Below are 19171 nucleotides of genomic sequence, written 5' to 3'. Positions count from 1 at the left end.
GGTTCATGTTGAATGGTACAGTGTGATATATGCTGTATTTTGATACATTGATACATTGACTGCAGGGACTGTAGCCAGACTTTAGTATCTTAACATTCAGCACAGACCAGGGGTGATAATGATAGAAGACCAGTGTTCCAGTGGTATCTTACACATTCAATCATTTTCAGCTTTAAGACAAAGATACTTTATTTAAAGCGACAACTCAGACACATTAAGAATTCCAATATTTAAATGGCAAATAAAAAAAGTTAAATGCTTTTTTAAAGGATCTTTTCAAAATAACTTTATACATAGATTTTATCCAAATGTGAGAGTACTTAGGACTACGGTGCAGCTGCTGATCAGCTATAAAACAAAAGAAACAAAACTCTGTAAAGACAAGTGCATTAAAGTTCTTTTTTCTTCTCTTTGCAGTTTTTTTTTGTACAAGTTTACAATCAATCGCTAATACACATTTCATAAGTAATACAAACAAAAGTGTCATGTATATTCATGTATTAAAAACAAAGAAAAACAGCCAAAGACAATCAGTGGTTTCGCCTACTCAAAAAAGAATAACCGACCAGAGACAACTGGTGGAATAGTTAAACCATAACAGAGGAAAGAGACTTGCTGTAATTTTTCTTTGTCAGATAGATAATATCCTTTTGTTTCTAGCTCAGAATGCAGCACTTTTTCACAAAACGATGCCCTCGGACAACACTTGGCGTAAAGTGATCAGTGAAAAGTGTTACAGTGTACTGCTCAACCAACAATAGCTGTACAATGCAAGGCACTGGCTCTTGACAAATCAACTGATCATAACTCAGAATTGCAGAATTGTTTTCCAGTAGACAGAGGTTGAGAGAAATAACTCAAGAGGCTTAAAATATTAATGAGCGTAGCAAGAAAATACATGTAAAAATCTCAAATACATTGAACCCTTTGTGCTCGTATAAGAAAATAAAAGAGTCACGATGGCGCATTTGCACGAACAGTCAGCACAAATCCTTCTAAACACTTAAACTGTTGCCTGGGGGTTGGTGGGGGGGGGGGGGGGGGGGAGCGAGAGACAAGGTGGGATCATGTCTATACAGGGATTTGAGAAAGTCATTGATCACTGCTACCTATTCACAGTTTGTGATCACAGTGTAATTGTTTGCTACGTGGTTATATACATCATTCAGTGATAATCATCATTCACTTTCTACAGACTGTGGGAGGGGCAGAGGACGACTGAATCTATAAAGCTCCGCCCCTTCAGGCTACTCGGATGCGAGGCTCGTCCTCGATCTCCTGGCCCAGGCTGCTGTAGGTAACTGAGGGCTCCAGGGGCCCCACATTCGGCGTGTCTGGAACTGCATTTCCTGCGTTGCGGAACTGTTTGTACACACGAGGATCCTGCGCCACGTAGGTGGAAGATGAGGAGTAGAGCACCAGCCCGAGCAGAATGATGAAGAAGGACAGCAGGTAGAGCCCTGAAAACTGAACAGACAGAAACGGCTTTGTGAAACATCAGCCATATATTACGTGTGGTCTCTGCTTTTGCCTGGGGGTTCTTGGAGCTAGCAGAGCGTTTTCTCTCCGTGATGGGTGGGGGTGACAGGAGGTGGCAGGCATGGTGACACATGAGACATTGTGTATCCCTGCCTGTTGGAGTATAGTCACATGTTTTACCGGCATCTGTACATGTGGATGTAGATTATACAAATACAGGGACTTTGTCTTTCAAATGATATGGTGTGATGAATTGTGAATTGGAGAAATAATAATTAATGGCCAGTCTGTTTATTTCAGATTGACTTTAATAAGGTTGCTATTCAGATATTTGAATATTTAAACAGTTTTCAGCTTCATCTTAATGAGAAGAACTGTTGTGCTACTCATGTAAAGCACCACTCTTCCATAGCGCCATGCAGGCTCTATTAGCATGTACTCCCCTTCATCAACTACAAGCACAACCTGTTCGAAAAAGGCAAGGATATTCTAGTATGTTACTGTGTTTCAATATTATAGTGTATTGTAGAAACATGCACTCTAAAGTCCAAGCCTAAATACTAGTGGACAAGCCTCCCGATCTTGCTGACCATCCACAGTGCTGATCTGAAAACCAAAACTCTAGAGTGTCTACAATGTTTAAAATGGTTTGGGGCCATTTACTTCATATCCATGTAATTTATTACTGCACACATACCGTTTCAAGTATTTAAACAAGTAATTTCTTCATTTATTACTGTATTTTAATACACACGTACACTGAGTAAACCTCCACAGTGCAGGCAAAAAAAAGTAAGTCAACCTGTGTGCTAATGACTTCTCCAAGAGCTAGTTGGCAACAGGTGCTACAAATCTGATAAATCTGTATTTTCTAAGGAAGATTAGTAAGTGTGAACCCAGTGCCCAGTGTTATATAGGACCACAAGGCTGGAGAAGACTGTAAAAGCATTACTAAAGACCTGGGTGTACATAAACCTACGCTTAGATAAGGCTGTCTACAAATGGAGAAAGTTCAGGACTGTTGCTACTTTCTCTGGATTCTTGGGTTCTTTCTATGTTTCTACGTAAACCAAAACAGATATCTACAAGAAAGATGCTTTGTACAGGCTATAAGAACTTTGTTAGGGATGCAATATGCTTGCTTGAGTGGCACAGCAGTAATGCATATCCTGCTTTTTTTGGAAGCGAAAGACAAGGTGAGGCAAGGCAAGTTTATTTGTTTACCACATTTTATACACAATTCAAAGTGTTTTACATGATTCCAAGTGAGGATAATGACAACGTTAAGGAGAGAGAATCAAAGACACGTCCTCAGGAATTAACTAGACACGTTCATGAGATGCACTACCAGCCTTAACAGTGGAGGCAGTATACCACAGTGGGGCGTTATATCAGTAGCAGACTGAACAAACTGTGAAAACAAGCACTTCTTTCATCTGTGCATCTGTTAGGACTGTGTTTCACAGAAGTGTGTTCATATAGCCGGCAAGGTGCGATGTTCAGGTAAACACCAAACAAACTGCTAGTATTTATCAGTAAAAGCTGACCAAAAATTGGCCATCATCCGTTGAGCATAAAGAGATGAGACTATTAAACGTTATCAGTGCACCCTTACCATATGTGGAAGTGTTTGATCGCCATTAAGGGCATACTCCAAAAAAATGGGAACAATCAAACTAATCTGCAACCAGGCAAATCAATCACACAGAAGAAGGTCTCATCACAACTCTTAAGACAATAGGCTGCGAGTGAAAACTCCAGATTGTGGCCCCTCAAGATCCCAACATACACTTTTAAACTAGATTCTGTTCTACATGGACCAATGACGGCTAATGTAGATGTCAGTTCTATTTCAAGTGAAGAGCTAAAAGTAGGTCACATTAGGGTCATATCTGGTGCTCTCTGGAGTACAGACACGTGGCAGTCAGAAATGGAATCCCCAAGACATGACTATAACACCATTTCTGGGAATTAGTTGGTGTAATGAGGCCATGAAGCCATTTCATCAGTCTGGAGGGACGGATCTGTTTCACACTCAAGCCACGTTCGGCTAAAGGAAACTGAAAATAATTACTAGGACCTGATCACAGAGATGAATATTTAAACATTTATGTTGTGGTGTGCCAGAGCCAGGCAGGGGCAAAGAATAAATCATTTATGTTTCATTCCAAGAAATTTCATATTTCGTTATAGCATTGCTTAGGCAACAGGTCTGTCCTAATCCTAAACAGTGGTGCAATGATAAGTGTACCATGCCAAGAGAAGCCAACATCATACGTATGTTAATTTTGCCTTCTGGTGCTTTTTTTGCATTAGAACAGTTGTGTAAATGAGCATCCATACTCAATGAGTACTCACTGAATTGACCACAAGTCAATTTAAAAAAATTAGAAAAGTCTCTTGAGGAACTTTTTAGATGTTCTACAATTTGAAACTGTGGATGAACCTCTTAAGGGGTGTTGAGAAACCTTCAAGGACCCTATTTCTTCTTCTAAAAAAAAAAAAAAAAAAAGCACCTTTCAAACTGTTTCAAATTGAAGAGCCTCTAAATTTTTCCCAAGGACCTTATACCTGTAACACTGTTCTACTTAATGTACCATTAAGATTTATAAGAACTGACTGTAGCCCATCTGTGTGTAATCCATCGTCCCACATAGGACAAGGCCCATTATAGGACATGAACATGAAGCTAACATGTCAGCATCGCTGCTGACCAGAATATTTTCCGGTCAGTGGTTCTATAGTAGTCCCTTTCCATTGACGACCATGATAGAAATATAAACTGCACAGGCTACAGTCTATAACTGTAAACCTTCACAGTGCCTCTACATAAGATATATTTCTGACAAATAGCCAAAGTATGTAGTTACAAAGTAGGTGCACCTACCTAACTGGCAAGTGTATACCGATGAAGGTAAAATGATGAAGGCGTGTCCTGTCTAAGGACACAGGTTGCCCATCTGTTATGTCTAATGGTTTAAAGCACTGACACTACAAGCACAGCTCCAGACTGGTTGACTAGCATAATCATTTCAGCTGCTATCACAGAGCTGAGCCACAGCTGCCTGCCCTCAGAGAGCGCATGCTATCGGCATCTCGCTACTACAGACAGGCAGAGAGAGACAGAGGGCAAAGGAGGAGCTTGCATAACCACACACACACACTAAACACAAATGCCTGCACACATGCACAATTAGTAAAAACATACACATATATACACACATGCTCACTGGAGCGAAAAAGAACAAGTGTTTGTTGACATGGGAAGCTCCATGCAGGGTTTTAATGGGGGTCCGTTCTGCGTTGGCTTAGCTGGCTTATATATATATATATAATATATATAAATTATATATATAATTGTCTTTTTTAATGCATTTATGTACTCTTACTATTAGGATAAGACCAGGCAGGTTAAAGCAGGTTAAACATAGATCATTCTTAAGCAGTAGAAATTAGGCACTGTGGAAGTTAGACAGAGCCCCATTATCCATACAGTGACATACAGCAACATCTCGCCTGCTGGGTCTGTATTTAACCTGCACTAAAGTAGACAGCCATATCAATGCAGACCACAGGAAACAAATTAGGCAGATAGTACTGTCAAGCCTTTTATTAACACACACAGAAACAGGTCTGCACCGTCTAGCCTTGCAGCAGAGCAGATATATGAGATGGTGAAAATGCAATAACCAGTGAGGAGGAATATTTTCCACTTAAGCAGCTTGGGTGTCAGGATGCTAATTTACATTTATCAACTGGTGCTAGACTCCAGCATAACTATGATAAAATGGGTGCTATTTCAAGCCAGTGAAATTCTGTCCCCTTCTTCTAATAGAAAAAAAGCTTAAGGAGAATGGACATGCAACTATTTTCAAGGCGTATGGATATGAATCTAGCCTATAAAAAATGTCTCACCATAAATCATGCTGCAATATTGGAGGTATCTTGCATGTCATTTTTCAACCAAATACGTTCTTTATAGGCTGAAGGGTTATTACACTGTCCCAGAGACAGCTGCATGCTGATGAAGGCTTTGACTGAAATGCCTATGCTTACCCAAGCTCCCTGGTGTGGTTAAAAATAAAAATTAATTGCATCTTGGGGTATATTGGGCTTACAGTGAAGAATGGTGAGAGGTCCACCTTTACTATATTTCGAGTCCAGAGTTGTAAATGCACTCCTAAAACTCCAGACACACAATGAGTCTGGGCTCAAAGCTTTGGGAACTTTGCATACACTGCAGTTTGTAAGTAATTGCATGGTGACACAAATGGCCCCAGCACTAGTTTGGAAAAAGAAAGTGAATGATTATAAAAGTTACGCTGCATTTGAAGAGTATTTACAGACTCCTGAGGGGAAGAACTGACTAAGGGTTCGCCTCATCAGCAGGAAATTGCAAGTTCGATCCCATACGATGCCACAGCCACAGAGCATAATTGGCCTCACTCTCTCTGAGTGGTTAGGATATGCATCCTGCCTTAGTGGCAGTTGGAAAATACAGTTCACATGGGGCTTGTGCTTGTATTCACCTTTTTAGTGAAACACAAAAATAGGTATTTTAATTATATTAGATAAACCCTATGTTACTTCAATGGGGGGGTAGACCAAGTGTAAATGACCAATTATTGATTCATCGCTTCTTCTTGGTCAGAATCAAGGTGTGTCCAGAGCCTACACTGAGAATCACTACACTGAGAATCACTGAGCACATAGAAGGAATAACTCCTGGGCAGGGCACCAGTCCATCACAGAGCACACAACAGGATTAAGCCTGTTTTGAATGCTGTTTGTTCACTTCAATCATGACACTGAGTGTAAATAATGGTTTATGCTAGAAGTGCAGCATCTTCCTCTAAATCCTACAAATGACATTTTAATCTCTGCTTTTTTGTACAGAATACTTCAATTTCAGTAAAGTCATTAAAATACAGAGTTTATAAGTTTCATACTTAGTTCACAGCTTATAAATGTGGTAATATCTCAGCTCTGATACCCTGAACATGCGGTTAACACTAATAACCTGTCTCTATCTTTTCACTTAGAGCTTAATATGAATAAATTTACTGATGCACTGTTTTAGTATTTCTTTAGCTGTGCAAGTGTGTCAGTAAGAGGTTATCTGTAAGTGTGGTTCATCACATGAAATAGTTACAGACTTAAATCGACCTAAATCAGATTACAGAACCGGAACTCAGCTCTTTTGTTTTTCACACAAACTGAAGAGAACACTAACCACCAATTCTGTTATGTCTGCTAAAAGATGCCTTGTTGACTAGCATAGCATTAAGTGATGAGCATGAGAGAAGGATCAGCCTCTTTTGGACTCCCAGCCACTGTGGGCTAGGCTAAAAGCTTACCTTCTTACAATCTTCAGCTAGCTAACTGCACACTGTGTAGACTGGACACTGAGAGGACCCAGAGAGGACAACAACACTATCCAGTAAGACTCAGAAATGCAAAACGTCTGAGGCTAAATAACAGGGTTGTAAACCCTTATGATGGAATGCTAGTTTATAGCTCCTCTCGCAAATGATTGTGATGAATTATTTTAATAATTTGACAGACCTAAATGGCCCAGCCACTGATCAAACCTACAAGGTCCAGGACAACAGACAAATTCAAATGTTCTGTTTTTGTTTGTCAGAATATTCAGAATATGACATCAACATTATTAGAATGACACAAATATTTAAAGCTCAGAAATGTGATTTCCATCTCTAACTATTATTGTCAGAAAGTCATTCATTAGATACAAGCCAAACATGCTACAGCATAACTTTTACTCTGTGTAATCTGTGTTCATTAAGACAGGGCCACAGTGTAAACCATTGATTCTGTCGTGACCAGACTGAAGAAAAAAAGGTCTTAGATCTTCAAGGCCATAAGACAGTGTCCTGTGTATTTTATGCCAGTTGCTATTGATAGAAGCTACTATAAGCATCAATAAACTGTTCCAGGCACTTTAAGTGCCTAGCTTGGCCCTGATTACTGCAGGTAAGTAGCTGATACAGCACCTCTCTTTTCTTGACTCCAATTTCCAGAGGACAAGGAAAATGCTGCAGACATCAATGCAAACGCATCGCACCTGCTAGGAAACTGATGAGCCATGCATCAAAATGAAAGCCAGCACACTTTAAAACCTGAAACAATATGCACGCCCGGGCCAACTCATCATTTCTCATTAGACAACATAACACTATTTTCTGCATATGCATGGACGCGCATCAGTTTGTAACTCATTGTGGCATTAATTCAGACCACAATATTTGCAACCATCAATCACCGCTTGCGCTTTTATTCCAGATTTTGGTATGAAAACAGGAGACCTTTCAAACCAAGCCCACCAACAGTCTCATAGGTTACATGAATATTAATGGACCTGCAGATGTCAATGAAGCCTCTGAAGCACCATAACCCCCTGGAGTTCCCACACACAATAAGTGTGCGTGTTTATAGTGCAAGCTCAGAGCCATGATTAGCTGTGGTGGTGGTGAGCTAAATTCATACAAAATACCCAGCAATAACCAACACGCACACACATGAAAGGGTTGTACATTTAGACATGCTGATTAGAGTAATGCTGCAGTTACATGATGCCATTGAAAAGAACATTGTCCTGAGACCCAAGGCAATGTGCGTGCCTCCATGACAGTGGCATTACTGGAATAGCAATGCAGCAATAGCATCTCTGGGCAATGATGTTAGCCACTATTTCAGCATATCTTCATATACTAATGTTCCCTATGGTGTCTTTTTGTGGAAGTTTGGGTTTTGTTATTGCATGCCCAGACTTCAACTAAAAGAGACCAGGCAAGAGTTTGCTACAGTGGTTTATTGCACCACTGTTGGGAAAAATGACTGCTTGGGTACGCTATCATTGCTGCTGGTGGTGGCATAATACTCAGATGCGTGTTCAATAAAACTTGGAATATCCAATTTGCTGTCGTCTATCTATAATCATAATGTAAATAGCACAACTGGCACACTGGTGCTGGCACCTGCTACGAATCAGTACATGCACAAGAAACATAGCTCATAGTTTTGTAACGCTGGAATTCTTTAGAAATGGCCAAGGTAAAGGTTTTGCTTGAGTTACATAGACTGCCTTGAACGAACTACAAGGATAATGCTAACATTAGGGCTGACCAGTGCAGTGGCAGATGATGGCACATGGTTTTATAAGCAAGGTTCTGTTCTCCTCAGTGGATCATGTGCCAACATGTTAGTTTGCCAATTTGATGCTAAGAACAGGGAGAAGATCACTGTTCTTGGTTCTGGCTAACATCAGCTAGAGTGGTTTGTCCAGCTGTCGCAGCAGTCTGCTTTCTCAGTCACGGCCTTAAAGCTGCTCTAGAATAGAAAACCGTATTTACACTGGCATAGTAAATAATGAGAGTTCGGTATATGAAAGTAACACCATGAACCTGGATCAAGCACTGCTGTGGGTTTTAACGCACTGAAAGTGAGTGTGTGCTAGCCAGGGGCTAGGCTAAAAACCTACCTGCCTACAATCTTCAGCTAGCTAACTGCACACTCTGCAGACTGGACACTGAGAGGACCCAGAGAGGACAACAACACTACCCAGTAAGACTCAAAAATGCAAAACGTTCTTCCTTCTGAGGCAAAATAACAGGGTTGTAAACACACATCTGAGCTTTTAAACCCTTTGAACCATCTGTTATGATGGAATCCTTGTTTATAGCTTCTCTCGTAAATTATTGTGTTGAATTATTTTAATAATGTAAAATAATTCAACATAATAAATGTGCTATACTTATTTTAAATACAAACAAAACTGTCACAATTTAAAAATCATTTCTTTGAAAAACAGCAGTGACAGTTCACTAACTTGTTAGCCTGTATATTACATACATATACATATATATACAACAAATTCCAGAACAGCAGTTCAGATATCAAAAAATCCTATCTATAGACAAAGCGTTAGCATATTTATTCAACACTTAATGAGAAGTACAAAATGAGAACACAGCTGTATGTTAAACAGCTGCTAGAGTCTAGACTGCTTTGGTACATTTCAGACTATCGTGGGATTCTGCATCTCCAGTCTAATTCTGAGCAGAGAGTCAAGTCTCCTCTCTCTGTCTCTAATTAGCTGCAGATTACTAAGAGAAATAAGAAAGCACATCCCCCAGAAGTTTCTTTACCAAAGGAGTGTACCAAGGTCAACCAGGAATATTAGTCCCTGGCAAATATGAGATCATTTGTATTCAGCACACAGACTTGAACTAGTACCATGAGAAAGGCAAAAGTGTGTGAAAAAAACCCATTCCACAACCTAGACTCAAAACATAATCCAGAAAAAGCAGACATGTGTACTTCATCTCCAAATAACATCTCCAAGACGATTCCTCTGCCTGGGGCAATACAATACAAGTGTTCTCTGTGAGGAAGGAGCATTGCACCAGAATCAAAACAAAAATGAAATATTATGATAATGAATGCTCATTTATCAACCGAAATTCTGCCATCGCTTTCATATTCAGTGTGATACAACCTAATCTATTAGTCTAAAATGAATATGTTTTTGCCTGAATGTCTGAAAAGGTTTTAATTAATATGCAGGGATGATTCATTTTCCTGCACTTCTGATCAGCCAACTCTGTGGTAATTAAGCTACTTGAAAAATATCATACAACTGATGAAGCAAGATATGCTTCCCTTCTGAGACAGAACAGTTAGATTTTGCTGGATTCTTTGAGTGATCCCATGGAAGAAGCGTTTTTTGGTTTCATAAAGAACCGTTTTTGTAAAAGAGACGAATGTAGAGAACGTTTAAATCAACGATTCTTTATATGGTAAATGATTCTTTTATGGCATCACTCAAAGAAATCTTTGTAGCATCTTTATTTTTAAGAGTGTACCATTCCTTGTTCGGTATAACTGAGATCAGACAGGGTCTGGTCTCACCTGATTGTATGATCTGGACTGAACAGCAGTACTGTGATTGTATTATTACATACTGTAACTAAAACACATATAAAAATCAATAATGTGACATGACTAAAGACTGACCTGCAGTATTCTGACTAAGCTTTGATGGATTGCATGAATTATCTACAGTAATTGATTTGGTACTGCGACTGGTGAAGATGTGCACAGTAAAATAGCACTGTGATTGGTCAGAGGTAAATATGTAGTACTTAAGTTTTCTATTGTCTCTTATATTGATTTATCTCATTCTGACTTCATGGACTTGACAGCATTTGTGCTTGGGCATGCCTTGGTCAATAGTCTCAACAGATACCAAGTACAGTTTAAAAATATGATCTGGTTGATTTAGCCAATTTGATTCAATAACTAAGAGATATTTAAAAAAAGATATTTGAATATATTTTATTATGAATTTTATTTTTATTTTTATTGTTATTGTTATTATTATTAATAATATTGTTGTTGTTTTGTGGAATTCCTGATATTAAAACAAAATGAAAAGGAGTTAGAAGTACAGACGGGAATCCCTCTGTACAGAATGTTATTTAAAATACCTTTCCTTATCGAATAATGCTGATTAGTACAATTGCCTGTACACCTGTACAGGATCACATTCTGACAGAAACATAGTTAAGCGCGACTTGCAAGCTGTCTGACCTCATGAGTCCGCAGAACAGCTTGGTGGATGAGGAGTGTATAAAAGCGATTATCACACAGGCCTGTTTAATCCCTCATTTTTTCCCCAGTCCACAGGTTGGGGCAATAGAGGGCCCAGGAAGAGATTAAAATGCTTAGTCTGTTCTACTGCATGACAAATGCTTTTAGTATGTGGCTGCTTCAGAAGTAATGATGGTGTCAAGAGATAGGAATTCACATTGTGGCCTCATCAAAAGAAAAGAGGGCTTCTGAAATCCTGTGAGAAATAGCTCAAGTGTGCAGAAATCACGCTGCACCATCTCAATCCTTAAAGCCTATGAATTCAAAGACTGTAGAGACACCTGCACAGCAAATTTGTGTTAAATCAACACTGTTACTATGAGTGGTAACATTTATCACTAACACTGACTAACAATGTGCTATTTGTTGCATGTCCTACCTTATGTGCTGGAGTGTTGTTTGTGATCCAGAACTAATCATCTAACATCAGAACCTGACCTTGCTAATGCCTGGGTGGCTGAATGCAATCAAATCCTCATAACAATGTTCTAACATGGTGGCTTCTCAGAAGACTAGAGGCTGTTACTTCTGCAAAGGGGGCCAAACTGCCTTGGTTTCCGAAGAATCTTTGTATGAGCAGATGTCTTGTTATCTTTGAACATTAATACAGATAAAGTTGAGGGCCGAGAGCCAGGCAAACAAACAAACAAACAAACCAAAGGAAGAGAGAAGGAAGGCAAAACTGTAGAAAATGGAGATGGACATGCACAGAATGAAAGACGTAACAATTCCATTTGTGAGCGGGAACACAAAGCCCAGTGGTTTAAAAAACACACATACACACTCATACACAGTAAGAGCAGAACGAACACACTCACCTTGTACTGGAACAGGAACAGGCCACAGAAGAGGCTATAGAGATCAGCGGTCAGCAGGGAGAGGTTTACCGCTGTTGCACTGGTCCTTTTGATGACCACAGGCATGAAGCTGTACAGGCCAAACATGCAGGCACTGAAGCCGATGTACAGGAGGCCTAAAGATCACACAGCACAGAGGGTCAGCTTTAGCAGTTCATAAAGGCAATATCTGAAGCTCTGTATCACTCTTGTTTTCCTATGCTGTTTAATTACACAATAATATGATTGATTATACATACAAGGCCATGACTACCAGCCCAAATCTGATTTTTGACATGAATTTCTAATAGTCTGGGCAGACAAAAAAATCAGATCCAAACTAATTTGTAGGTGTTTGAAATGCAATTAGAATTAGACTTGTGCAGATGTGTCTTAGTCTGGATGCTCTGGATGCTCAAATTCAATTTTAAAGTTTCTTTTGTGTCACTCTCAACGCACAGGCAACGGCTGCATCAAATTCAGAGCAACCTCCATGTCTCCTGCTACTACATACAAATGCAGCTTGTTAGTGCCTACTAACCACTGCAACCATGCAGGTTTGTGAGGTCTGGACACTCAATCCAATACGATCTGATAACATATAACATATAACAAAAAACAAATAACCGTGTGGACAGTCATCTCACCAGATCTGATATAAGAATCAAATACACCGAACAAGGACTTCTCTTTAACTGAAACACAAATGTGGTATTTATTGAAAGTTTAAAATTGCTCTTATCTTTAATAAACCACAGAAAATATGAAAGAACCACTAGAGGGAGGGTCTGTTACTAAAAGATACTACTACAAAACTACAGCATGCCTCTGTTAGTGCTAGATGCACAATTATACTGTATACCAGAAGATCCAACTGGCAGGCAGTGGTAGGCTACTGTGATGCTGTTCATTTTACTGTATTCATATTCTTATATATACAAACACTGCATGTTTCTGAAATGTAAATTAAAGGTGGATTTAGTCCCAATTTCCATATATAATGTATAAATGTATGCACACAGTCTTACACATTTTCTTTTGCTAAGCTAATCAATGGCTTTCCAGTCACAGTTAAAACTGTAAGGGACAAAAGATTAAACAGCAGCAGACAAAAAACCTGTCCATAATCCAAGGCATGTGGACAAGTTAGCTAACCTAGCAAACCACTAACAAAAATAAGTTGTTATTGGTAACACGCTGTGGTATCCTTTTAGGTCCATCACTGTATCAAATTATGAGCTCTTTATCAGCACACCAGTGTTTGAATTGAAAAGCTCCAGCAGGTCAAAGGGTGCACCTAGTCTGTCTTCAATAGATACAGTATGTGGTTATCTGAAGTTGGCTTCAGTTTTTTTAGTTACTATTTCACGTTCAACCTTAAATAGTGCACCAGTTAAAGTGGAACATGAAATTCCAAGAAGAAGAAGAAGCAAAAATAAATAAATAAATAAATAATAATCTATTTCAGATTTCTGTGATATTGGCTCTTTTGTTTGGCTCTTTGCATTGTCTTTCCTTATTACCACTGCCCCATTTGAATACCACATCATATTGTGCTAGGTGAAAAATTTAAATCCTAAAGTACCTCAACACTCCAGATTGGATGTAATAATATAGAGACCATAAGCAGCATACATTTAATTAATAAAATAGGTTATAGTAAGTCGACCAAGTAGTTGTTGTCATTCTGTTCACTTCTTTCGGCAAAGAGATTTTATTAAAATCATTAAAAGATGATATTAAGATTATATTAAACACACTCAGGGGGTATCTATAAATGTACGTGAAGGGCAGACACATGAAATATATAAACTAGAATCATCTATAAAAAAAATAGGAGTCTGATATAAAAGTCAGTGATGTCGTGAAGGACAGCGCGGTCAGACATGTTCTGCTCATCTTTCATTTAGCACAGGCATAATAGGATTAAATGTAACCAAATAATACAATTATCTGTTTGTGCTTGCAAGCCATTCATCTCAACCTGCATCTATAAAGGACATGACTTTTATTCCTGCAAATGAAGACAGGGCTGCATGGAAGACAGATTATGGTCATTTGTTCTGAAAGGGAAAAGTAAACAGCACTTATCCAGCAGCATCCAAAACGTTCTCCACTCCACCACAGCCTGTCATTCCCAATTCAACAATTCCACTAAAGGAAATCGGAAACTTATTGAATTAGCGCTGAGATTTTTATTCCAAAGCTGCTTTAACAATACATTCTCATCCAGAGCTTATGCTCTAGCACTGTAATACTGTTTGGGTGATTCTGTGATCTTATGCCTCTCAGAGAAAATGGATATTGCTCCACAGAAGACACCTGAGGACATATTTCCTTTCATTTACAATTTTATGTTTGATTTTTACAGTTATGTTTCAATTAAGTAAAAAAAAAAATTATATAAGGTATATTTTATCCACATCTTTTTGATTTAGTTGTAGTGTTTAGTGTAATCTAGCATAGTCTTTTGATCATAATGTCCATTAAAATGAAGTCAATTATTCACATCATGTTGATCCACTCTTGTTTAAAGTATTTCACACTTAAACTCTTTTGGTCCAAGGTGGTTTAAACACCTGAAACGTTTCAGTGCTGATGTGTGATGACATCTTAAAAAGGGGCTGAAATATGAGGTCTTTGCATAAAAGCTTTTGTTAGTTTTTCCTTCAGTTTTGCCAGGCTGCAGGATTACACCACATTGATTATGTTGTTTACATGGTCATGTGCTCACCCACATCACGTCTCTGCCCTCGTCCTGCCTACTCCTTAGTGTGTCCAGCTGTTCACTGCCCTTCTATAACCTTCATCATGTATTTATCGTTTAGTTCAGTGTACATAGAGTCCAATGTGGGTGTTCCATGCTGTTGTGCGTTGGCTGAGCTGGTTTAGTTTTCTCCTGTTTTGTTTCAAATCAAGCCCTCATTGCCTGTACATCCAAACTCTTTGCCATATAGACATTTAGTGAGTTTTTCTAAGCACCCTAATGGAAGAAATGCATGCAGTGTGTCTCAAGGGAAAATAGCCCCTATCATCAACTTACTGAACTTATATAATATAATCAAATATCATTCTGAGTCTGATATGAGTGTATATTCTCTGGTGGTTTGAATCATAAATAAACATTTGAGTTGTAGACATCACAGTCCATGGTTTCTATCACCACTGTAAAGAAAGAAGACTCTGTAAGCTTCTCTACAATTGAAAAAACTCCCAACAAACCCCGTTTTGAATGAAAATCTTTAAGTATATATATCTGAATGTTGAAATCATCTAGGAAATCTGCTGTAGCCAATCAGCAACCATTCTGAGGCTTGTGTTGTGATTACAACCAGTGCAACAACCATTCTTTTTTCCTTTAAGAAAGATACTGCTTCAATTTATGTTACATTTGCCGCAAAATTTAACATGCACAGGTTGTGTCTGCATGCAAATATACTGGATTTTAAATATGCAACCATATTGTCGTTTTCAGCAGCCAAAGCCTAAAGGCTTTTGCTGTGCTCTGAGCCTTGGTATGTTCCCAGGAAATGCTCGTCTGAGCCAGCACTGTAAGCATAATTTAACACTGCCAGACCACATCAACCGCTTTTGGAAATTGCTTATAAAGTATCAGTCTCCTGGCAGGACACAGCAATTTTATGGTTGTAACTTTAAAACTTTTAAATGTTGACACGTGCACTCACACATACATACCTACACATACACACACACACACACTTAGCCTAGGACATCCAGAACAGAGAGCTTCAGTGTTATTCAAATCATTCACATACTTTGTCTAATGATCCAAATACAGTAGAAAATGGCATGCTGCCACAAGTTCTTCATAACAGAGACTTCTCATGCAGAGTGTGCATAGACGAGTCTTTAACTGAGCTTCTACAAGTGTCTGGTAAAGAGACATCAGCACACACATTTGAATATCATGAATATTCAGGACAATTTTATAATTAGTGGGTGCTAATGACTACAAATTTAGCCACATTCCAGGGCATCGTCTGAGAGAGCAGCACTATCTCTTTTGATCAGGATGTGTAGCAGTGAAATCATTTTCTCTCCCAAAGGGATTCGGGCGCTGCTGTGTGTGGGCTGAGATATGATACATTAGCAAGTAAACATTTCACCAGATGACCTCGAGCCAGGTCTGCCTTTTCTTAAGCTTTTTTCCCTGCAGCCATCCTTCCCCTGCACTTTCCCATTGCACGCCCTGAATTCATTCCACATAAACTGATAAAAAAGCAGGTTATGGAACCATCGGAAAGAGTTTTCACTGTGATGTTAAGAGATCATTCACAGGCGTAATGGTGCTCAGTTCCACTGGCATATATTGAAGGAACAGTACATATACACTGTTTGTCAAACTTGTCAAGCTTTAAAAAAGTTATTTTTAGCTGATTATCTATCTTTCTTTGAAAATACTGTTAAACTGAGCAAGCCACTGTTGTGTGCACTAATAATAATGCAAACCCATGCCTTGTATACCCTTGTTGTGATATCACTCATCAGCACTCAAACTTATTAGGTGCTTTTAACAACAGTTTGGAAAATAAAAATATCAGACCATTCTGTTTTCATACCATGGATGACAATTTGATGAACATGAGTGCTGCAAATGTATCAGACACCCCTTTTTTATGAAAGAGTTTAAGAAAAACCCACCCTCAGTATCAGTCTCAGTATCAGTATCACCCCCTAGTGTGCCTGGGGGGGTCAGTAATCAGTGTGTGGAGGCGGTCCTTAATGAGAAAGGTGAGAAGGAGCCAATCAGAGGCTTTCTTGCTTTGTACAATGTAAAAGTGCACATATCTGTCACTGTACAGCGAAATGTGTCCTCCGCATTTTACCCATCTGTGGTAGTGAACACACACACACACTAGTGAACTTGGGGCAACAAGTGAGCACACACCCAGAGCGGTGGGCAGCCACCTTGGTTAATTCAAATTAACCAAATGCTACAATAAGCATGTATGTGGAATGTTTTTCTGATTTAAAAAATGCTATAGCATTTACTAAATCGCTCATCTATGGCTGATACAGGTATTCAAATACACACAACAGCCTGTATCATTTCTATAAGAAAGCATTACCAATAAAATGGGACGCTCCGGAGCAGCAGCAGATGAACCTGAGGTCACCATCCCAAATGCCAACGGAGTGATTAAGCTCCATTCAGTACCTTTGGGATGAGTTGGAGTGGCAGAACTAATCATCCTACATCAGCGTGCTGTCTAGTGTAACAGCATCTAGTGTAAATCCTTCCCAGACACTGTTACTGCAGTAAAGGGGGGCAACCTTATGACCCATGATTTTTAAACAAATGCTGGGTTAGCAGGGATCTACAGCTGTTTCCTTTACAGGCCTTTTTTTCTTACTTGGTGGAAAAATGTTGTTTCCCCAAACATTTGATGGGTAGAGTACTGCCATGTTTTGTGAGATCAAGCTATCGTTATTTTTTTTTCTAGGGCAGAACACCCTCAACACATGGTGCTGTGTTTGCAATAGCAGTGAGAGTTAATAACGCTCTCTCCCCAAAAGCAACTCCAGACTCACTGATGTTACTGTGACAAGACGGAGTCTGCAGAGACGCGGCCCAAATGCTGCCTTTGGCATGGCCTGACTCTCCAACAACACACAGCAGGAGGTTGGGGACGAGCGCAAAGCCACAGCCTTGGCATCATGAAAAGAGTGAAAATATGGGATGGATGACAGCTTCTCCACCTCCATATTGTGCCGCAGCCAAATGCCATTTATCAGCTCGGCCTGCTGTACGCTGGCGTGGAACTGAAGAGGAGTGATGCAGGGGCGGTTAATACACAAGATGATTTTACCGACACTTTGAGTGGAGCTGGTAGGGTGTGTGGAGAGTTCACGCAGGAGGCTGTGCACTGGTTGAATATTGGCAGCTAGCTTACAACACGATACTCACCACAATGTCTCATGATTTGAGGCATCAAATCCCATAATGATATTAAAATTGGACCACGTGGATTGAACAATGTTTAAAATCAGTTATGGAGCAATGCTACTATTAAGCTTCAAAACAAGATGGATTGAATTAATTTAGCATCAACCAGTAGCTCAAATACTGAGCTTGAATATTTGATCTTCACATATGACTTGAATACTGAATACTGCAACAGCTGCCACATAATAATTCTGTCACATTTTTATCTTAAAGCAACAGCCGTGACGCAGTAGTTTTAGGGCACAATGTTTTGTAATAAATAGTATACATGTGCTGGTGTGATCATCCCTGCATAGTCAAATATTATTAAACAACCTTTGATGCTCCACTATCTTGTAATAATGAAAACAGCATCTTGCTTTTCTGCACTATGTAACTTTGGTGAAGCAAGCAGAACAACTGCATGACCCAAGTCATATTTGTGCAGAATCCAGTAGCGTTACTTTACAGTGTGAGTCAATGCTTCTTGCATTTTCAATGCCCCTTATGTGTCTCCCAGCTTGTCCAGAAATGCATGTGTAAATCATGTCTTATTATACTGTCTATAAAGGGAGCCCAGGAGGAAGATATCATAAAATCGTATAATTCTGCTTTAGGTGACTAAGTGTTTTTCACAAAACCGTGAACAGCCCATGATTTCCTAATAAACTGCTCAATGGGTGTAATGATTCTAGTGTTTAAGGTACAAAAATGTTAAGATTCAATGGTTGATAAAAGAATCAGAGTGTTAGTCTCATTAACTTACACACACACAATGTTTGCAGTAGTAGTCTAACTACAATCTGATCACATACACAATTCAAACATCTTGGTTCAGCCTAGTATCTCTACTCAGGTACAGTAGCTCCATGTGACTGCGCTCTTTTGCTTGTTACTGAGAGAAAATGATCTCACACATCAGGGAATGAGTGTGTGTTTTGTGTGTGTGCAGTGTTGGGAAGGCATGGAAAAGAAAAGGCAATCAATCCCCTTCTGCAACACCTCACCCTCCTACACATACAAAAATATAAACACACACCAGTTTTTATTTAGTCCTGCTGTCTCCTGTGGCTGACACGTTTGGAGCTGAAATTAAGAGTGACGTCAAGACGAATTTGGCATTGAAACGTGGCGTTCATTGGAGAGCAGCAAAACAGAAAGCACTGCTAAGCAAAAGGGCTAACTTGGTTTTCTTTGACAACTTTTTATGGTTTTTATGGTTGGCCTAAAGCTAATC

General features: G+C 39.3%; 1 protein-coding gene across 1 annotated transcript in view; it reads right to left on the bottom strand.

Moving 5' to 3' along the window:
• Positions 1-204: 204 nt before the first annotated feature.
• slc35f1 (solute carrier family 35 member F1) overlaps positions 205-19171 on the bottom strand; it is a 106536-nt gene continuing 87569 nt past the window's right edge. Inside the window, exons 7-8 of the mRNA XM_072656580.1 lie at positions 11970-12124; positions 205-1467 (exon numbers count right to left, since the gene is read on the bottom strand). Coding sequence (XP_072512681.1) covers positions 1243-1467; positions 11970-12124 — 380 coding nt within the window. The 3' untranslated portion in view covers positions 205-1242. The remainder of the gene's footprint in view (positions 1468-11969; positions 12125-19171) is intronic.

Source organism: Salminus brasiliensis, chromosome 1 (assembly GCF_030463535.1).
Source record: "Salminus brasiliensis chromosome 1, fSalBra1.hap2, whole genome shotgun sequence".
Lineage (NCBI taxonomy): Eukaryota > Metazoa > Chordata > Actinopteri > Characiformes > Bryconidae > Salminus > Salminus brasiliensis.
Note: the sequence above shows the minus strand (reverse complement) of the source record. Positions and strands in the feature narration are given on the sequence as shown.